Raw genomic sequence first — 23,729 nt, forward strand, 5'->3', positions numbered from 1 at the left:
CAAGACACTGCGGCGCAAGTTGACCAAAATTGAGAGTATGATAGAAGACTTGCTCTTCCTTCTGTAGAAGAAAAAATTCAAATCGGACCATGTTAACACCAAAAATTATTTACATCAAAAAGGTGCTTTTTTTTCTATGAAAATCCCTACTTTTTACGATCTTTTGACTGCTGTGTCGCCATTTTTCGGTGTATTTCAACCAAAAAAATGTTCACTTAAAGAAAATAACAAGCTATATAATGCAAAAGTTTTACTTTTCAAAAATTCCAATTCTAAAGGGTCGAAACAAACCTGAGCAACGCCAGGCGATACTGCTAGTATATAGTAAAATTGAGTTACTTTTTCCACAAAAAGCACCCACTACACTCAAGGAGTGGTTGGCGTTAGGAAGGGCATCCAGCTGTAGAAACATTGCCAGATAAGACTGGAGCCTGGTGCAGCCTTCTGGCTTCCCAGATCCCCGGTCGAACCGTCCAACCCATGCTAGCATGGAGAACGGATGTTAAACGATGATGATGATGATGAAAAATCAACCTTCCATAAAAATGTATTTTATAAGTATATAAATTGCTGAAATTGTATTTTAAAATTTATAAAACTATCACTGGTAAAATATACTTGATAAGATGTTGGATTGCAATACAAAGAATGAAATAAAATTGATTTCTTTTCTTCATATGAATTATAGCTCAGCACAAAGTAAACTAGCTAGTGTGTGCATTAGGGGTAAAGTAGAAAACATAAATATTAACTAATAATAACTTATAAATCTAGGATAGAACATTTTATGATAAAAATTACTGGTCACAACATATCAGAAGTTACAGCTAATACTTAGGACAGTTTGAATGAGGTACTAACATTTTTAAATAAAAAAACTATCACACTACCATGGGATTACAAATTATTCATACTATTCTTTGATTACACAGCTACATCTATTTTGTTGTGCCTATAGTTGAAAAACAGTTAATACACCATTTGAAGAGGAGTAATAGTGCATGGAAGGGACAGATAAATGCAGCAATAGAAACTCCCAACAAATCATTAAAAAAAGGTCTTCATTATACAGAAAAATGAATTTAACTCTTAAAAAAAGGATAAACCTTGTTTAGAAATGAGCAAAGGTGTAGCAAATAGAAGGGATATAAAATTTCTTGATTGATGTTTGTTAATTAAGGCAGGGTCTCTAAAATGGTTCTACCTTGGGTGCTAAGAACCCTTGCTACATCCAACAGGTGATGGGGAGAAGAGAGAAGTATAGGCTGGATATGGTGAGCATAGTTGTTAATTTTTACTTATGGGCTAATTAGAAAATAAAAGTTAGATTCTTTTATGACCACTTAAGCTTCAAGAACCCCGTATTCAAGTCAGATTCCTATAACATGAGGTGAAGGAAACAAAACCATTCTTTTGGATAAACTGCTGATCTATTGCAAATAACTTTCCCAGAGAAGGTATAATATCTATTTCCAGTTTGCAAAACAGTTGTATGTTAAATTGATTACCTTCCTAGATACACATAATGCCTGCAGCATGATATATTCTGACAAACCAAGAACCATCCATCCATCCAGTTTCTCTGTTCCTGGAAGGGTCATGGGGGTAGGCACCTTCAGGCACCTCCTTCATAGGGTCTAATCAGAAGTAACCATCATTACATTTTCTTGATGGATTCCCAAGTGTGGCCAACTGAGATTATGGATATTATCCAACTATCCCATTCTTGGTCTACCTCTAGGTCTCTGACTGGTTGGCCTCACTTGAAGAATCCATCTCGTGATCCTTTCCTGTAACATTGTAATCATATGTCTGTAGTACCAGCTCAAACTGGAGAAACTCTGATCTCCAAACCATACACCCTGTTGAGTAACATTACTCCAGAGATCCTTTAGAGAAATCCCATTTTGGTTGCTTGTGTTTGCAATCATGCTCTTCCTGTCATTACACAACATTCATGACCATGAGTGATAGGCATGGAAACCAAACTGAAACAGGAGTCTTGATATTGTATCCTCTTCACCAAAATGAAGCAGATTACTCACTAACTGGTCAGCAACAAGCACCATTTCATATAAAAGAGTTTGGTACGAGGTAAAATACACAGCACTATAACACTGGTTCCACAAGCCTGAAAAAGGCCATGTTTATGAAAAATAAATTTCAAACAAAAAATTAAATTTGTCCTCTCGAATATCAATTTGTCAACGACATTACATATTTTTAGCTGAAATATTTGTCATCTACAGCCCAAAAATATTTCAAAAATGCTTTTAAGTAGTATGGAGTTAGTTGTTGTTTAAATATAGTCTTTTGTATTTAGCAACATTTTAAAATAAACTTTAGCCGTTTAGTAACAAAAAGCAGAAAAGAAATGGTTTGTAGTTAAGCTTAATGTCTAGTTTAGATTTGTCTGGACTAGCAAAGTGGATGGTATAACACTAAACTGTACACCAACTTAAAATTGGTACAGTTTCTGCTTCATGGATGAACAGATATTGGAAACAGTACCAAATTATAGAAGTTACTTCAGAAACTATTGTAATCAAGAATTTGCAGAAACTATACAACCCATGGAGCAACAAATGTGAAAAATATATTTGTTTTAATGAATAATGTTTTTAGCTTTCCAATAACTACCAGGAATTTCATTTAAGCATACACAGAAAGAATATTTTGTTCCTTGAAGGAAAAAAAAAAAAGATGTAGATGAGTGGTTTATGTCGAGGAGGCTGAAACAATGCACACATCAGCTAAACATCAGCTATGTCGCATATAAATCTGTGTTGCTAAAAAGCTTTGTTGGAAACCACAGAGCAAAAGAAGCACTCTCATCATGCTAAATAATATAGAAACTGAAAATGGTTTGGTTACCAGAGCATTCTGAGAGGAAATAAATTCATCTTAACAATTCATTTGATAAAATAAATGTTCAAGATGAGTTGAAGAAGCATGCAGTGTTTTTATGAAATGAATCAAGAAAATAAATGGTTAGTAGTTAGAATACTAAATCAATCGATATTGTGGCTAGAGAAAGAAATGGTAATGCTATTTATAAAGAAAATCAAGTTTAACTGATAATTCGGGTGAGGGGAGGAAAAAAAAAAAAAAACACTTTTAAGTAGCCATGTGCACTGGCAAGTTGCAGGTATATATTCTACTGTAATTACAGTTTAGCAGTTGCTAGGAGACGAAGTAATTCAGTCCAGCCTTACATGTTATTGTTCAATCTATGGAAGTAAAATTATAAACAATAGCTTATCACGAATGGGTCCACGAATTTTGAATAGGAAGCTATCTATGAACGTTATGTTGTTTTAAATACCGCCGCTAGATTTTGATCAACAAGTTTATCAATCCCAACGGTACAGCTATTAAGTCAGCCTTTAAATTTATATATATTATGATTTTTTTAAAAAAAGACTGTAGCAGCATCTTGTATACTTTTTTTGTTTTTTAAGTTGGTACCGCTTACCTATTAAAGTCTGTCTGAGTACATGAACATTTTCCAGTATCTTTTCACAGTGTTCTTGGGCAACACCCATTCCTTGCAGCTGGTGGAGTTGAAGCTGACATACCTGTCGAGAAGATACATTATTCATATAGCAACATTATAAAAGAACAAAAACAAACGACCATAGGTTTATGCACATCAATCGAACGTGGTCTAAAAATTGGAAAAAAAAAATGTTCATATATATTTATATATATACAATGTTAGAGAGAGAAAAGCTACTTCTTATTCCGCTACACAACACTACTAGCAGGAAGTGAGAGTAACTACTTATTCAATGGCACATGCACTATTGCATCCCAAATCGTATATAAAAAAGAAAGATCACTGTCAATGAAAATCGAAGTATGGTAAATAGAGCAGAGACGGACACAAGGAATAAATAAACTTGTGTAAATCGTCGGCAATGTCCTTGGGACCTCTCTGCAGTGAAGCTAGATTCGGAAATGTTGCAGATAGCCGCTTAATGGTTACTACTACATCGTAGTAGTAAGTGGAGGGTCTCCCCACCTCATCCAGTCTCCAGTATACAATACTGGCACATAGCGAGAACAGAGAGAGAGAGAGAGAATAAGAGATTGCGACGACAACAGAGCGACTGGTTGGGTGGGGTGTGGGGTGGGGGTGTGATGGAGTATTTACCGAATGAGACACTTTCATCGAAGCTTCAATGTGGAATTACCAACACCACGGATCAATAAACACACACACATACACAAATGTTGTGTGTGCGTGCGTGCGTGCGCGTATATGTTTAGATCGCGGTTCGTAATAGGCTACTTTAAAAATCGAGTTGAAATCTTGGGAGAAGAAAACATAGCAGTTATGTTGTAAGACATTATTGTGATCGATATATATGCGATGGGGGGGGGAGAGGGGGGAGAGAGAGATAAAAAAAAATCGAACACCCAATGCCGGTCAACAATGTTTTTATTGGAAGTTAAATTGTTTCTCTCTGCTACTTACTTAGACGACGACGACGGACTTCGTGCTGAGAGAAGAAAGAACCCTTAAGTAAATAATTGCTGATTACAATAATAATTACTTCGAATTTAATAAATAAGGTAGAGAGATATATATATGAAAGGTGGTGGGGAGGAGAGAGAGATAGAGAGAGAGAGAGAGAGAGAGAGAGAAGGAAAAAAAAGATAATGTACTAACTACAGATAGATAGAGAGAGTAAGAGACACATCTATAATGTAACAGGCATCAATTCCACCATAGCTGCACAGATTACGAGAATCAAGCTAGACTGATGATGGTTCTGAAAGGAACAAGATCGTTTCGTTTCTTACAATTAGATTGACACAATAGAAAAAGTATATCATAACTAAAGACTGCCACATTTGCTTCAATGGTGTATTATGTTTCAGGCCTAGCACCAAACACACAAGTGGGGGAAAAAATGTCAGTATTTTAGAAGCAGCGCTACGAAAACGACTCGCGGTTATGCTTAATTCAGGTCCAGATGTTTTGTTACCTTCTTTTAAAGGCTCTTTCTTGTTCTTGTCTCAGAAAGTTCCACGATGTCGATAGCACAGAAAGTCCACCACTAGATTTATATATATATATTATATATAGAGATAAATTCGAATAAAATACACACTTTATTAGTTTCGCTATAGAGTCGACGTAAATGAAAAAATATTTCGCAGGGGGTTTGTTTGGTGGTGAAAAGCAGCGACGAAAGGGGGTTTAGTGTCAGCATATAAAAAAGGGGATAACAAGACATCATACGAACTAGTAAAAAGATTGTTGTGGCGCCTCCTCTGACCCTAGCAGCCGTCACCACACACACATATATATATACATCGCCAGCTTATTATTTTTTCATTAGAAACTACTAAGGAATATTTTCTCTATTGAACAAAACATTTACATATCTATCCAGAGATACACTTGCTCTATGTACTTACAGACTGCAGCGTTTTAAATCCATAAGCTTCAAAAGTATCCGCGTATTGCTTGCACATAAACGTTTCAAGCCATCTTTCCACGGGTCCGGGCATAATTTATTTTTTTTTTTTTATTATTTATTTGCCAGGAAGAATCGTTTGGCGGCGGGGGGGAAAGATAAACCCCCGCTCTGGTTATTTATTTATATTCTCAATGTTTTTTGTTTCAGTTTTTTTTCAAGTAAGGCTTAAAGTTCGGCCCTCCAGTTTCGTTGGCCAGACCTTCATTCCGTGAGCTTAACATAATGGCTGCCTGTCACGTGACTCCAGTTTTTCTCCACCTATTTCTGTCCCTTCACACCTCCCCTTCCTCACACTGCCGCATCCACCACTCCTCTACATCTATCACTGCATTCTTCTCACCACTCCTTCTCTCCCCCCCGCTTTTCACAGTGCACTATTAACAAACGTTATCAACCTTTCCCCTTACGGTCCTTTACCTTTTTATGTTACCTCTCTTTCGAGTTCCTCCCTCTTCTTCTCTACCTCAACCTCGTATACTTTTCTTATCCTTGATTAATTCCTGCGCTGTTTTTTTACAGATTCGCTAAATGTATTATTACTTACTTTTTCCATCGCACTCACTCTCTACACTAAAATTCTCCGTCAATATCTATTTGACAATTCTTCTCTCTCTCTCTCTCTCCTCGTCTCTCTTTCCCCCCCTCAACACTCTATCATTCCCTCACTACTTCTCACTCTCTCTCTCCCTCTCCGATTGTTACTTTTCTTTTCTCCGTTTCCCTTATTGACCTCCTTCTTTCTTACCTTTCACTCCTCCTCCTCCTCCTCCTCTCTCTTAACTTCTACATCACATTCTTTCTACTCTTGTCCATAATCGCACTCACTCTTATACATTCTCTTTTTGTTGTTGTTCCTTTCTGCTCTCGTCGAAGTCAAGTTTCTTGCTTGCTAGAGAAACCAGTTAAAAAGCAAGAGACTGACCGATCGGAGCAAAAAAAAAAAAAAAAAAAAAAAGAAGAAAAAAAACCTTCACACTTCTACGGCATTTTCCTCTCCAACTGTTCGATAGAGTTACCAGAAGCTAAGTCCGTCAGCACAGCGAGGCCTGCTGTTACCTAATTTTATTTTTATATACTCTGACTGACATTTTTTTTTCCTTCATGTTTTTGATTTTTTCTCAACAACAATCTTTTAAACTGCTTTTAATTATATTTTCTCTATATATTTAATTTTTTTTTTTTTTACCCCTTCAGTTTGGCAGTTGCTAACAACTATCGGTGTAAGGCTGATTCCTAACACTTTTACACTTTTCTCTGAATGCTATGGAATTTATATATATATATATATATATATATATATATATATATATATATATTAAATCAAGGTACACCACCACACAAGCATTTACATACTTGTATGCAAACCATGCAAACACACACACTCGTATCTATGGGAATGAGTAAACGTGTAATTCATTCGGGGGATCTCACTACGTAATTGTCTCTTTCGATATCTCTAACCTAAAATATTCTCCCAGTAAACATCTTTTATGCACGTATGCCAGTACATACACACACGTTATTGTATTTAAATGACTAAGGTTGTAGAATTTCCAAATGAAAGCAATTCAGAAAATAGAAACGATTACTCAACTTTTCACTATAATACAATGGAAATTATAAATACCAGGTCAAAATAATAGCAAGGATGTTTAAAAAAAAAAGCCAAGACAAGGAAATAAATTGCCATTTAATGTTATAATATATATTTTTATTAAGCGAAATCTTGGAAAGTTTAACTTATACTGTTTTAATGGTTTAATACAGTTTATTCCGTTTTTGTTTAGTTTTGTTTTTGCCTTAAATTTAGTTTTCAAAAGTTTCTTCCTAATGCTTTCCATAGAAGTTTTTTTTTAATTGTATAAGCATTTTTTGCGTATTTATTTCCAAGAGGCTTTTGTTCTTTCTTCATATTGAATATTTCCGTTTTAATTGTGTCGAGGGGTAATGCATAGGTGAGAGAACATTCATTCTCACACACAAAAACTGCATATTGTGTATGTGCGTGCGCGTAGTGTGTATTCCTACGGAAATTTATGTAATGCGCCAAAAATCATACTTTCTTCGATGTGTATGTTCTTTCTAAACATCGTCGATTTACAAACGTGCTAAAGAAAAATATTAAAAAAACTAAAATTGCGCGGTTGCACCCCCTTTCCGTAATTTTTCAGTTTTGACATTTTTTTTCTAAAATTGTTTCAGATGTATGTTACAAATATTTTTGGTAAATCATCTGAGATCTTTAAAATGTAAACCTGAAAATTTTTCAAAACAAACGGTAAGCTAAAAAAAATATACACAAAAATATTTGTTTATTTATTTTGTTCAAATTCGTAGTCTACGATGCTTAAAACACACATAAAAAAAAATTACGATTTTTGGCGCTCTAGATAATTTCTGGCTCTGTTCTTTAATAACATTATTCGTAGACACAATTCTTCAGTGTGTGTGAAAATGTGTGAGGTTGGTGGATCTCCGTCGTACGACGATGAGGATTTTGTTCGCTCAACTGAATTACCTACTCCTGATTTAACTTATAGCCTGAGCATTCCACAGACACGTGTACTCTTAATGTCACTTGCAGGAACAAAAAAAAAGTGACACAATATGTGATAAGGCAGTACCTTTTGAATGGCAAGCACAACCCACCCATTAAACTATTAGGCACTTTCCATTTTCCTCAATTCACTCACAAGATATATGTCAACTCAAGAGCATGGAAAATTTCTTAACCATTGTCATACTACATCTATTCACACACACTCACCTAAATTCTGTTATCCATACACATATCTGTGTATGTATGTGAGTATATATATATATATATATATATATACACACACACACAAGATTTATGGAATGGAGTATGGGAAATCCCAGGCTACATATGTTTCATAGCGAGTGGAATCTCAGAAGTGGTAAAACCCAAGTGAGGTGTATAACACCAGCTACTCTTCGGGCCAAGGTTATATAAGAACTTTTTTCAGCATACTCTTCTTCGACAAAACGAAAAAAACCCTGCAGCCTTCCATCTCAATAAACCACTATTATTCCTGAAAGTTGCTTTTTTAATATTCACTACAGAGTGCTCAAAGCTAACTTTCTTTCTACACCTTCATCCCAAGATCTTACATTTATATATATATTAGAAGAAATAAGGTATTCAGAAATCTGGATGGTTTTATATTTACAGTTTTATATTAATATGTCACATGTTTTTATGAATCATATAATAGCACTTGCATCTACTCTAGTAGACTCTTCAGATTTGAATCTACTAGAGTAGATGCAAGCGCTAATATATGATTTATAAAAACATGTGACATATGAATAAAAATCTGTAAATATAAAACCATCCAGATTTCTGAGTACCTTATTTCTTCTAATATATAATACCTGTACATCACCTCCAAACCTTCTAATATATATATATATATATATAATATATATATATATATATATATATATATCATCAATAGTTAACTTATCCAAAATAGAAGCACACTCTAAAACATTAGAGCAGTAATATATTTTTAGGAAGTCGAAAGTTATGGCCAGTTATAGAGTGACCATTGGTTTCACACCTATAAGGGCTTAGCAATATAGGTGACTCCTAAAACTCATATGGCTTCAGCTGAAGCCACTTGAGTCTAACAAGCTGCCTATACTGCTAAGCACTTTATAGGTGTGAAACCAATGGTCACTCTATAACTGGCCATAACTTTTGAGATGTATGTATATATATAATCATCACCACCACCACCATTTTATGTTAACCTTTTCATGCTTGAATGGGTCAGATGGAATTTGTTGAGGCAAATTTTCAACAAGCAGATACCTTTCTTGCTGCAAACCCTTACTTGTTTCCAAAAGTCACTTCTATTGATTTTTTTAATGGCTTTACGGGGTGACTGGGGAAATGTAAAGATGTGCACGACCACCCTTGGACGGTTTTGAATGACCATAGAAAGTGAGAGCCCTCTAACAGATTAATTGTGGATTTGTATAAAGGACACACACACACACACAGACAGACATTTTGCCGTTTATATATATAAATAGATAGATATAGATATTTTATCCACATTTTTCCATGTTAACATGCTTTCTTGATCATAACCTTTGTTTTTCAACTAAGAGATCATTTATTCAACATGATTTCAAAGGCACAAAGCAAGCAGATAAATTATTGACTGAAGCACCAAGAATGACGCACCTCAAGCTTTCAAATAAAGAAGTGTAAACAAACATGGAAACTTACATGCACATGTACACACACATATATATAAACACAACAATCTTTTCAGTTTCATCATCCACCAGTGTTTTAAATCTGAGTTTTGTCCCCGTTAACGGGAGTGGCCGGATCTACCTCAATGTCATAGCAACCGAAGTAGGCAGGAGCAGAAAACCCCAACCTTTGAGCTGGCTGGTGCCCATTTTCCTCTGCTATCATGAGACTTTTTTGGAGCTGGATTTTCTATGGGGACATGCCCTTGCTTACTCCCAACCTCAGTTTTTAGACATGAGTGGTTCCGAGACCAAGGCCTCTACCACAATTTTTAAGAAATGTGGTGGAAAGCTAGCTCGGGAAAGCAGGGACGCTACTCCCTGAGGCCCCTTTCAGAGCCCCTCATACCAGTTTCTGTGTATCAGATCCACTCTTTAATCTTAGGTTGATCTGGTACTGTAACAGAAGACACTTGCCCAAGATGATATGCAATGCAACTGAACCTGAAACCTTATGGTTGGGAAGCAAACTGCTGGCCACTTGAAAAATAATGAAAGGAACTTGTCTAGAATACAGTCAATCCAAATAATCTTTGATCTGCAACCATTTGTAGTACTCAATGTTTTGTTTCTGGTGACTTTACATTAGATTTCATCCAATCACAAGTATTGTTTGCTAATATGGTCCATATGACTGAGTTAATTACCTGATGTCTTTCAAGAATTGTATTCCTAAATGTATTGTAAAACTACTAATTGAAATTGATCAAAATCAATGGAAATTGTAGTTGTGATACCAATGCCGGTGGCATGTAAGAAAACCATCCAAACGTGACCATTGCCAGTGCTGGTGACATGTAAAAAGCACCATCCAATCATGGCCGTTGCCAGCCTCGCCTGGTACCTGTGCCGGTGGCACGTAAAAAGCACCCACTACACTCACGGAGTGGTTGGCGTTAGGAAGGGCATCCAGCTGTAGAAACACTGCCAGATCTGACTGGGCCTGGTGCAGCCTTCGGGCTTCCCAGACCCCAGTTGAACCGTCCAACCCATGCTAGCATGGAAAGCGGACGTTAAACGATGATGATGATATGTAGTTATTTATTTATTCATACAGTTAGTTAGATATTACATATAAAACAAATTTGAGCAAAGACAAATAAGTCAGTATGGCTAGTGACATGAAGTTGTGTAACAAAGACAAATAAAGGTATATTATACATCACACAAGATAAATTATTGATTTATTGGAATTATCTTTCCTTTGAGAGACAATAAACAAATGCCTAGTGACAATTATGACTAACTCTGAATGAGCAGGGGAGATAATCTCAAGAATTCTCTGGAATCAACATGCCATTGAAAAAAGGAAAGATAACCTATTTTTCTGAAGATAAGAGGATAGCTGTGGACACAAGTTTCTGCCTCAATAAGTATCATCATTTGTTCCACCTTGACTTCAGTAGATGTAAAATTTAGATATATACAAAAAGAGTAGAAAATGTATATGGACTAGCATAATTAGAACAAAAATAGGTTAACAGAAATGACTCAGTGTAGAAAGTGGCATGAATTTTGTACATTAATATAAATTTTTAATTTGTTGAAATTAGCTTACCTGGTGACAATTTTGATCAACTCTGAATGAGAAGAGAAAATAATTTCAAGAATCAAGAACTTTGGTGTAAGTGGGTGTATATATATGTATATAAAGGGTAAGGGGACCCCCTTTAATCATGAATGACCATGGGATTGCACCTAGAAAGTTCCTCTCTGAGGCACAAGTCTGGGCAAGGTTGTTTATGGAAGACCAGAAGTTGCCCATACATGCATACCATCCTCCCCTCTCCACACCACTGATGTTATCCAAGGGAAAGGCAAAGGCAGATACTTCTTGGCACCAGTGACATCACAACTCATTTCTACAGCTGTGTAAATTGGAGTAATGTGAAATAAAGTGTCTTGCTCCAGACCAGGAATCAAACTCACTACCTCATGATTGTGAGACCAATGCTCTAACTATTGAACCATGTGCCTTATACTATATATACACACACACATATATATATTTAGATCAAAATTGAAGTCTGGTGCAGCCATCTGGTTCGCCAGCCCTCAGTCATTCGTCCAACCCATGCTAGCATGGAAAGTGGATGTTAAACGATGATGATGATATATATATATGGAAAGAGTTATACTTTGCTTAATTAGAGAGTTAGACTAGATGAGATGCAGTTTGGTTTTTGCCAAGGTTAAATACTACAGATGATGTCTTTTTAGTGAGACAACTGCTGAAGTACTTTAGGTAAAAGCAAGTTGCTGTATTTTAGTATTTGTAAAGCCAGAGAAAACCTTTGACAGGGTCCCTTGCTCTGTGATTTGTTGGTTACTGAGGAAGTTAGGAGTAAATGAATTGTTTGTGAGAGCCATACAAGTCATGTACAGAGGTGCTTTCAATAAATTTAGTGTGTAGGTAGGAGTTCACCAGGGCTCAGTTCTCAGTCCTCTTCTATGTGTCATAGTTCTCCAGGCCAGTGCAGAGGAGTTTAAAACCAGTTGCCTGCAGAAATTCCTTTATGCTGATGTTCTCATTTTTATAGATGAATGTGTAGTAGAATCAGAAATGAAATTGCAAATGTGTAGGCAAAACCTGGAATCAAAGGGCCACAAAATTAACGTCGCAAAGACCCTCAGTAAGCAGGAAAACAGGCAGAATTCTGTTTCCATCAGAGAAATGGCCTCAAAATGTAGAAAAGGTGCACCCAATGTAAACTACAGACACACAAGAGATGAAGTGATATCATGGACAGGTCAACAAAGGAAGTAGACCTGGTGGCATATATGAAGGAGCAATAAACACAAAGAGTGCATAGGAAATAAGCCTCAAATGACCCAATTAGCAGTAGAAGAGGATATTCTAAGAATATAGTTGCTAGAACAGGTTGGAAAAAGTTCGAAGAGCTTTGTCTTTGCAGGTAAGAAAAAGCTTTCTCTCTCAGAAAGAAAGGAAAATTGTATATGATACTTGTATTTGAGCAACAAGGCTACACAGTAGAGAGACATGAGCCCTGAATGTAGAGAATTTGCAAAAATTACAAAGAAATGAAGCTAGAATACTCTGTTGGATACACAATATAAGTGTCCATGAGTGACAAAGTATCTGTTGAGAAAAATGAGGCATAAGAAGAATCAGATGTAGTGTGCTAGTACCGCCTGACTGGCTCTCATGCCAGTGGCACATAAAAGCAGCCACTACACTCTCGGAGTGGTTGGCGTTAGGAAGGGCATCCAGCTGTAAAAACTCTGCCAGATCAGATTAGAGTCTGGTGCAGCCATCTGGTTCGCCAGACCTCAGTCAAATCATCCAACCCATGCTAGCATGGAAAGCGGACATTAAACGATGATGATGTGCAAGAGAGGAGACTGCACTGGTATGGCCATATGCTGCTTATGGATCTGGACAGTCAGCTGTATAACAAATTGGTTTTATTCCTTAAAGTGGATGGAACTTGTGGAAGAGAGAGACGCAGGAAGACATGGGATTAAGTGGTGAAAGCTGATTTCAGGCCATTGAACTTCATGGGGAAGATAACAAAGGACCAGGGTGACTGGTGATATGTGGTGTTCAAGATGTGCCCACCTTACTAAAAACTGAAGTTCTGGAAGCATAATGTATAAACGCACACAACTTAGCCCCTGGCCCAGTTTCTTCCTCAAGCTGTCCACTGCCATGCCCTTATCTTTCTATGAATGATCCTTCCACCAACTACCTATTTTCAGTGTCCTGCTGCTGTAATTCAATGAGAGCAGAACTGCATATTTCATCATCTTTTTTCAGTAATGGAACCACTTCGCTTGACATCTAGCCTTCATTCTTCACATTGTCTATCTCCACTCACATTTTACATTGAGCACCCTGCTGTGCTATCAAATTCTCTTTCACTTTCCCAATGCATGACTTCTCTCTCCTCACACTCTTGTAATCTACCCACCCACACATCATCTCCCTTTCTCTTATCCTTACCCTGTCTATTATTATTATTATTACAGTTTATATTTATATTATACAGAATTTATACTGTTACCATTTTTCTACATTGCACAAGCTTCTTTATGTAACCCCACATTGTATTGTCCTGTACCATCCCCAATTTATTTTGCTGGTTCTCTGAAGGTTCTCTTGTACATCTATCACAGGCAAAGAATTTATTCACTGTCACCATGTCTTTGATTCCACAACAACTCTTGTGCTGGTGGCACGTGAAAAAGCATTTGAGCGAGGTCATTGCCAGTACCGCTGGACTGGCTCCTGTGCAGGTGGCACATAAAAAAGCACCATTTGAGTGTGGCCATTGCCAGTACCACCTGACTGGCCCACGTGCCGGTGGCATGTAAAAGCACCCACTACAATCTTGGAGTGGTTGGCATTAGGAAGGGTATCCAGCTGTAGAAACTCTGCTTGATCAGATTGGAGTCTGGTGCAGCCATCTGGTTCACCAGACCTCAGTCAAATCGTCCAACCCATGCTAGCATGGAAAGCGGACGTTAAATGATGATGATGATGATGACTTTACTTGTATATTGAGCATGGTCATTTCCCTGCAAGTAGTAGAGTCTTGTCTTCCTTTCTACTAAATAGAACTAGTCTTTACTATGGTTACTCTGAGATCTCTTGATATTAGGCTTTGTCTGGAATTTCTTCTATAAATCATTCACAGCCTCTATTATAAGAACTAGGTCCTCTACATATAGAAGTTCCCACAGGAAACTGGTTTTAAACTCAACTATTATGATCTGGAGAACTATAATAAATAGGAAAGGGCTGGTAAGTGACACTTGTATGGCAGTGATGCTCATTTGCAATCAGCACGTGATATCAAGACAAAGAAACAAGTCAACCGCCTCATCACCAACCAATCTCACCATTGATATGGGCTATAAGAAGTATGGAGGTACTATTAAGAAAGGTTGCTGAATATGGAGAATGCATGGGATAAAGAGGGGCTACTTCATGCTGACCCCACTACTTTCTGTTGACCCCAGTGTGCTAGATAAAACAATTAAGGACATGAAGAGAGGGAAAGCTGCAAGCCCATCGGAGATAGTTGAAGAGATGCTCAACATATCTGATGAGGTAGGATATATGATTACCACATGGAGAATTAGTGTCATAGCCAATGACCGGTTTAACAGCATCACTGTAAATTGCTACGAAAGCAAAGGAGATGCCTTAGAGAGAGGACATTACAGAGGAATCATACTACTGGTTCAGGTCATGAAGGTCACAGAGTCATAACAAAAATGATACATGACAGAGTAGACCTACATGAGATGCAGTTTGGCAAAGTACCCAGAAGAAATAGCATGGAAATAATTTTCCCTGTGCCGGTGGCATGCAAAAAGCACCCACTACACTCTCAGAGTGGTTGGCGTTAGGAAAGGCATCCAGCTGTAGAAACTCTGCCAGATCAAGATTGGAGCCTGGTGCAGCCATCTGGTTTGCCAGCGCTCAGTCAAAATCGTCCAACCCATGCTAGCATGGAAAGCAGACTTAACAAAGAGTTAAGTACTTCTCCTAGCATTCATTGGCTTGAAGATGGCATTTGACAGGATACCATGTTCAGTAATTTAGTGATCACTAAGGGAATTAGGTGTAAATAAATGGCTTGTGAAGGTTGTACAAACTATCCATGTTCAAAGATACAGTAAGTAAAGTGAGAGTTAATGATTTTGGTGACAAATTTAGCTTGAAGGTAGGAATTCATCATGATTCAGTTTTTGGTCCTCTTCTATTTATCACAATCCTACAGGCCATCACAAAGAAGTTTAAGACTGCCTGTCCATATGAACTCCTATACATCTCTGAATCTATAGTAGAATTTTAAAAAACCATTCCAGCATGAAAGCTAGCCCTATAATTGAGGGCCTCAGGGTAAACTTAACAAAGACTAAGGTTTTAGTAAGAAGTAAAGCAGATAAGATCTAGGTATCTTCAGGGAAATGATCTTACTCAATATGCAGATAAGGACTAAGTATAAACTCCTTATGCTATACCCAATGTAAGCTATGGACACAAAAGTGTAGTAGAAATACAGGTAGAAAGAAAGCTTTGTATGTGATAGGAGTATTGGAATGATATTTACTATGAGTACACTAGAAAGAAATTACCTTCAATGCCCAGATGGCTCACTAGAAATAGTTGATAGCTTTTGTTACCTAGTGGACATATTTGGCAGGGAAGTGCTTGCTCTGAAAGTGTAGTAGCTAGGATAAGAAAGAGTAGGTAAAATTTCAAGAAGCTACTACCACTACTGGCAATGAAAGCCTTTTCTCTCAGAGTTAAAGGGCAGATTGTATGACACTTGTGTTAGAACTGCGAAGCTGCATGATAGCGAAACATAGGCCTTGAATGTGGACTTCAGAGGAATGGAAAGAAATGAAGTGAGTAATCTCCATTGGATGTGCTAAATAAGTGTGCATGAACAGCAAAGTGTATCTATGTTGAGAAGACAAATAGGCATAAGAGGAATCAGGTGAGAGTACAAGAAAGAAGCCTGTGCTGGTATGGAGATGTGATGTGTATGGATGATGACACCTGTATAACAAAGTACCAATCATGTAATGTAGATGGAGCTTGCAAAAAAGGAGACTCAGGAGACATGGGACAAAATGGTGAAAGCTGATCTCAGGACCTTGAACCTCATGGAGGAGATGACAAAGGGATGGGATGTCTGATTATATGTAGAACTTGAGAAGACACTAATTTTGATAAAGCTGAGATTCTAAAACACACTGTGTTTGTGTACATGCACAACTAGGTCCATAACCTAATCTCTTCCTCAAACCATCCCTGCAACCCTTCATCTCCTGACCCAATACAAGTGTGGTTGCCATGCAGCTTGTAAGACAAAGAGCTCCTTTGACTGAGTGGTGCTACAGTAGAAATGCTAGGATATGTGAGGTTAAAATGTGAAAGTAGAAGTCAGAACAGAGCAGGTTTCTTGCTGTTGAGGATCCACATAGCTACATGCATTATAGAAAAGAAGGTGGAAGTAACTAGGGAGGTTCTTGAGAGATAAAATAGTGGTGATAAGGTGTCAGGGTGGACCATCAAGGTACAAGGTGAATAAAAGAGAGTGGGGACAGGAGAGGAAGTGTGGGTTGGTAGAGGTTGCAATAGAGTGTGGGGAGAGTCAGGGATAGTTAGAGATGGGGAACTGATGAGGGAGTAAATATAATGAAGAAGTATTGAGGGATGATAAATGCAGATTGGAGGAAAAGTAGGGAAGACTAATTGATAACTATTGAGACTGGTTAGGGTTATCGGATTATAGATATTTTTATGCATGTTTTTTTTTATATACATTTGTGTGTGTGTATATATATATATATATATACACACACACACACACATATATATATATCATCACTGTTTAATGTCTGCCTTCCAGACTGGCATGGGCTGGACTAAAGATATATATATATAACACAAGTTAAGTTAGGGGTTATGGGTGTAACCCACTAAGGGATAGTATTTATCCAATATACTGTTGGTAAAGTATCCAGATTCTTAATACATAAATGTTTTTAATTGCAATGCAATTAACTTATTTATTGTATTAAACGGGTGTGAGAAAAAAGTTGTCAGAATTTTGGAAAATTTTTTTTTATTTCTTCATTATTATTATTAGCACTTTCGTTCGTTTCTCAAATAAAAGTTTGTGAATGTACAAACAGCTTGTTCATTTATATAAAACATGTTTTTTTGTAGTTTTGTTTAGAAGAGAACATTGTTTTTTTTTGTTTTTTTTAATGAGGGTCCATTGACAAAGGAGATGGATAGATAGAAATATAGGTAGGTAGATAGGCTGATAGATAAATAGATGGATAGATAGATAGGTATCTATCTATCTATATATCTAGTGTGGGAAGGAAGGAGAGCATCTAGATCAGAAATGTGTGATATGGGGGTGGGAAAGTAGGGGTGCAAAAGATATATGTGGAGAGAAAGAAAGAAAGAGAGAGAGGTGTACAGTGACAGAGATGGATGTCAGAGGTACATAAGGTTAGCTACAGTGTAAGTGGAAGACAAAGGGGAAGGGTAGGTCATCAACATCAGATATGCTGGGGTGATGAGAACAATAGCAAATATAGCAAAGATAAGGTAATGGCTGTCCAAAGATGTACCTCAAGGAAGCAGAAAAAGGGGTGATAGGCAGAAAATATAGAGAGAATGGGTGATACTGAAAATGAGGGCTGGATTTAAAAACAAAGTGGTCATCATCCATACACATGAAAGAGAAATGCCACAAAAAAAGGTTATGCGTGGATATGTTTCCAATGAACTGCAAAAAAATAACAATGACTTGTGATAAGGTAGCATTTTAAAAGCTATACTTTTGCAATCAAAGAGCAGGAGATAATGAATGACAAAATATCTCACAAACAAATGGGCTAACAAAGCTCTCAAAATCCCAAGATGCCGTGACAAGAGTTGATTATGTCACACTTCTGTGGAGAATATGACGAATAACCAGCAGCTGGCCAAAAATGTGATCAAGGTACTACTTCCCATTGAAACATTATTTTGGTTTCAGTTTTTGGCACAAGGCCAGCAGTTTTGGGGTAGGGGATAAGTCAATTACATTGATCCCAGTGCTCAACTGGTACTTATTTTTATCGACCCCGAAAGGATGAAAAGCAAAGTCAACCTTGACGGCATTTTCACTCAGAACGTAAAGATGGATGAAATGTCGCCAAGTATTTTGCCTGGCACAGGAACGATTCTTATTTCTTTATTGCCCACAAGGGGCTAAACATAGAGGGGACAAACAAGGACAGACAAAGGGATTAAGTTGATTACATCGACACCATGCGTAACTGGTACTTAATTTATCGACCCCGAAAGGATGAAAGGCAAAGTCGACCTCGGCGGGATTTGAACTCAGAACATAAAGATGGATGAATGTCGCCAAGTATTTTGCCTGGCACAGGAACGATTCTTATTTCTTTATTGCCCACAAGGGGCTAAACATAGAGGGGACAAACAAGGACAGACAAAGGGATTAAGTTGATTACATCGACACCATGCGTAACTGGTACTTAATTTATCGACCCCGAAAGGATGAAAGGCAAAGTCGACCTCGGCGGGATTTGAACTCAGAACATAACGACAGAAGAAATACTGCTAAGCATTTCGCCCAGTGTGCTAACGATTCTGCCAGCTTGCTGAGACATTATATTGTTGTCAAAACAATTCACAATGATACAATGCCGTCCATAGAAAAAATTGCCCTGGGATAAATATAAACAACACCTCTGCAATGGTATATATACATATCAGAACAAAGAATAATGGTTCAATATTCCCATCAAAACTTCTAATTACAACACAGTTATTTGGAACAGAAAAGAAAAATCAAGTACAATTATAGAGGTTAGTTGCTCCCCAGATGTGAACATCTCTTCTAAAATCAGTGAGATGGAGATTATCTAAGGACAGCCGCTCTGAAACCTGTGGTACACTTAGTCATATTAATAAATGCCTAAACTACAATCTGGAGAAGCTAAGGCTTTCAAGCAAAGAAAGAAATGGGCTAACATGAACTTTACAATTTGTACGTGGATGAGTTAAAATATGCAAGACTTTCTGAAAGTTTAAACATATATCGTTGTTATACAAATTCAAATCAAAGGGGTTTACATGTTTATACTGGTGATAAATGTAAACTCCACTTTGATTTGAAACCAGTTCGATATGTTCTAATGCACGAAACTCGGCACTTGCGTCACTCAGTAACTTCTGGCGATTATTAATAAAAAAAAAAGCACATTTATCTTAATTGTTTCGTGTTTTATTTTCCTGTTCGGATTACAAAACAAATATATATTTATATATATATATACCACAGTATGAGTGTGTGAAATAAAAGAGAGGAAGATTCATTTGCCTGAAATCTTTATTTGACCGCTAGACAAACGTGTTATACCCAAATACCTAACATGGCCCAAATCGTAACAGCTTTGATGACGTAATAAGGCGCCAAACTGCTGACAACGATGGAAATTGTGCTGGTGAGAAGCACGACGTCTTACGGAAGCCACTTTCATACATAACATCTCACTTCCCATCCCCTTGTTTCGTTACAATATCACATGCTTACTTTACAAGTGTATATGTAACTTAGTTCACAAAGAATGCATGTGAGATAATATATTATAACAATGCTGATTGATTACGCACATACATATATTCTCGTCAAAAAAAGTCTACATAGCACTTTTTGTATCAAGTTTTATTCATATAAACTCTCATGGATTACTTTCTTTCATAAATATACATGAGTGTGTGTGTGTGTGTGTGTGCGTGCGTGCGTGTGTGTAGTCATCTTATTAGGTAGGTATCTCATCCTTTAAAAAATGTTTTTTTTTTCCTCTCTCCCCGATGACCAAAATGGCGGAAATAAAACGGTTTTATAAATTGGATATTTATCAACTACGATCCACTAGTATTAAACAGGCTACCGTCGACACCGACAACCTACCACCATTACCACAGCGTTTGCACTTGCCTAGAAGAGAGGTGATACCTAACTTGGTTTATCTACAGTAGCTTACTGGAGATTGTCAACTGACACTTCAAGTAGGCGATAAAAATCAATAATTTCCTATAAGGCAGTGGAGAACGAAAATTAAAAGCAATCTTTATTAATTAATCTATTCGTCTCAGTTCTGATAAATTCTTACATATACTCAATGTTGAAACAATAAAAATATTTAATATTATGTAAAACACATCAATTTTTTTTTTAAATCAGGCATTTGAAATTTTTTTGTTACTTTCACCTATTAATTTGTCTTGTAGCTAGCTTAGCTGTCTTCTGATAATTCTAAGATTGTTATATCGTTATCTTGCAGGATAGAAAATATAATCTAGCTTATATTTCTTTCTGATGCATTTGGTATCTCTGAGGAACATATTTAACGAAAATTATAGGGAGGGGGTGTGCGTGTGTGTTCACTGCTGTGTATAAAGCACGAGTGCACAACTGCTAGTGTAAAACGCATGTGCACAAAGCAAAGTTTCAGGTGTGGCAGACCCCCGTGTTTATTGTACGTAGTACGACTCGTCTCGAGGCAGCACCTGGTTTAACCTGACACCTAGCCGTACGTTAAATCCCTGTTCATGCCAATGTTCTTTTATTAATACCTTAATTAAGTGGAAAAAATTATAATTGTCGAAAAGTGAAACCGCTCTCAGAAAATGAGAAAGACGGAGACTCAACAAGGTGCGACTAGAGTGAATGTATAATCTACTGGATGTACACCATCAGCCACAAACTAAATGGTATATATACGTTGCTCTACGAACACAATTCAGCTTTCACCCATTTTTCATAACTGGAAGTGACTTCTAAAGTAAACAAGTAATGTACGTTTAACAACAGAAAGTTTGCTGCGGGATATGTCTAAAAAACAAAATCTAAACAACTAAATAGTATTTTTTTTATTTACCATAATATCAAAATTTATTTTATATAATAACAAAACTTATTTTCTGTTAAATATTCCAATGAAACTCCGCTGTTTACAATAAAATATAAACACTTTAATTTCATCCTTCTTAAAACTACTTCCGGTAGCTACATTCTCTCATAAGACCAAAACGTAGCCAAGGCTGCATGCGTGGCTCAGTTTGATTTCAGTTAAATTCTTCATTACACACACACATACATATATATAGATTATCATTTATTCCTCTGTCATCTCTTTTTTTTTTCTTTTATATACACACACACTAGCAGCCGGTGTTGCTTGCATGTGTGAACGTATATCTTTCTGTGTTTCAGTCACGCCGGAGCTTGGTCACGAAGTGTTTTAGTCGAACAAATCGACCTCAGCCCTTCCGTTTTTTAGAGCCCGCTATTTAGTCTATTGTTTTTTTTCTTCTCATGTCGAGCCAAGTTTCGGGGACGTAAACAAACCAACATCGGTTAAACGGAAAACAAATACAAACCTGAGGACACAATCATATATATATATATATAATATATATATATATATATATATATATATATATGTAGACGATGAGCTTCTTTCACTTTCTGTCAACCAAATCCACTCACGAGACTTTGGTTGACTCAAGAGCTTTAGTGGAAGACTTACCCCCAAAGTGCCATGCTGGGCTACTGGATCAAGAACCATGTGGAAAAACCTCTTACCACACGGCCACTGTAACCACATGTGGATTGTAAGCAATATTTTCCCTCTGTCTTCCTTTCCTCTGTCTCCTTTTTCTGACAAAGAGCTTTGCCCGAAAAGTAAAAACAATCTTTCCTTCCCTGAGTGTCTGCTAATACTTTGCATGTACCACGTCCTTGCGTCATTGTTTTTCTCTTGTATTTATTCTTCACCTTATATATATATTTATAAAAATTATGTTTTTTTCTGAAACTTCAGATTTTTAAATATGCTAGACCACTGGTTTTAAATTGATATTAATCAAATTAATATTCAATTTTTCACCTTTATTATTTTAAATATATATTTATTTATATATATAAGGTGCAGGCATGGCTGTGTGGTAAGAAGCTTGTTTCCCAACCACATAGTTCCTGGTTCAGTCCCACTGCACGGCACCTTGGGCAAGAGTCTTCTACTATAGCCTTGGGCCAGTGAGTGGATTTGGTAGATGGCAACTGAATGAAGCCCGTCGCATATATTTGTATGTGTTTGTCCCCCCACTTTCATTGGACAACCGATGTTGTGTTTGATTCCTCATAACTTAGCGGTTAGACTGATAGAATAAGTACTAGGCTTACAAAGAATAAGTCCTGGGATCAATTTGTTCGACTAAAGTCAGTACTCTAATATGGCCACAGTCAAATGACTAAAACAAGTAAAAGAATATATATATATAAAGAGAGACAGCTGTTTAAAAATCTATGAGTCAGAGTTTTTTCTGATGATTGCCAGAGTTACCTCAATTCCTGGTATGAAACCAATCGGTAAAGGGGCTGATATGAGAATATATCATTGTATAATAATTACGATGGTGATGATGATAATAATAATTAGTAGTAGTAAAGCTAAAAATGTTAGAATTAACAAGGAATCCTAACTTTACTATAAACAACAAACATTTGTACCATTCTCTGCCAGGAATTTGAAACCCGGATTTGTAATTTCCAATAAAAAAAAATTTTCAATAAACAGCTCTCTAAATTGTTTGATGTCATCAAGAAGGTAGCCACAGCTTTTGTTTGAACAGAAACCAAAAGTGATTGAGTGACATCAGCAAAAAGCTGAACACTTAAGTTTCACAATGCATCTGACAATGTCAATAGGACACTAACCAGTCAGAGTTGATAGTGCTATCAGTCAACTGCAAAATAAGTTCTAGCAAAAGGGAGCAGTAATAAGGAGACAGGAGGAAGGAACAAATGTCGCCAAGCATCACATTTGCTGTTGTCAAACATGAGCTGCAGTACAAACAGAATGAAATTACAAAATGGCAGATGACACTTGCATTCCACTCATTTTTCTTCTTCCTCTCTCTCTTTGTCTCTCATGCTCACATAAGTACAAGACCAGTCTACAGCCACACCACTACGAAAAGAACTTTCTTTTTGCTACTCTATAAACCCCAAGTAGATTGTCTGGTCAGTTGGTGAATTGAAATTTTGACTCATCATCCAATCACTTAACTCCAACCATTTGACTGATAAATTAGTGATGCATTTAAGAACACTTACATAGCCAACAAAAATGCCCACATTTTCACAGAATGAGTGTTACCAAAGTCGAACATGGAACATTATACAGCCTACATTTGAAATATAGGTACACTGATCGTTACCAACGTCGCTTCACTGGCACGTGTAAAAAGATTCGAGCGAGGTCGTTGCCAGTGCCGCCTGACTGGCCCCCATGCTGGTGACACGTAAAAAGCACCCACTACTCTCGGAGTGGTTGGCGTTAGGAAGGGCATCCAGCTGTAGAAACTCT

The 23,729-nt window shown here is 37.0% G+C and overlaps 1 protein-coding gene across 8 annotated transcripts in view; it reads right to left on the bottom strand.

The window, feature by feature from the left end:
• Positions 1-23,729, bottom strand: part of LOC115232359 (serine-rich adhesin for platelets) — a 138,370-nt gene that overhangs the window by 106,343 nt on the left and 8,298 nt on the right. For 3 of the 8 annotated variants that reach the window (XM_036500559.1, XM_029802205.2, XM_029802203.2), the window contains exons 1-2: positions 5,431-5,787; positions 3,476-3,578 (exon numbers count right to left, since the gene is read on the bottom strand). In XM_036500559.1, the coding sequence (XP_036356452.1) occupies positions 3,476-3,578; positions 5,431-5,523 (196 nt within the window). In that variant the 5' untranslated portion in view covers positions 5,524-5,787. Of the gene's footprint in view, positions 1-3,475; positions 3,579-3,885; positions 4,006-5,430; positions 5,788-23,729 lie in introns of those variants that run through there. The other 5 variants (XM_029802209.2, XM_029802208.2, XM_036500560.1 and 2 more) reach the window with 3 other exon arrangements.

This window comes from Octopus sinensis, linkage group LG2, assembly GCF_006345805.1.
Source record: "Octopus sinensis linkage group LG2, ASM634580v1, whole genome shotgun sequence".
Classification (NCBI taxonomy): Eukaryota; Metazoa; Mollusca; class Cephalopoda; order Octopoda; family Octopodidae; genus Octopus; species Octopus sinensis.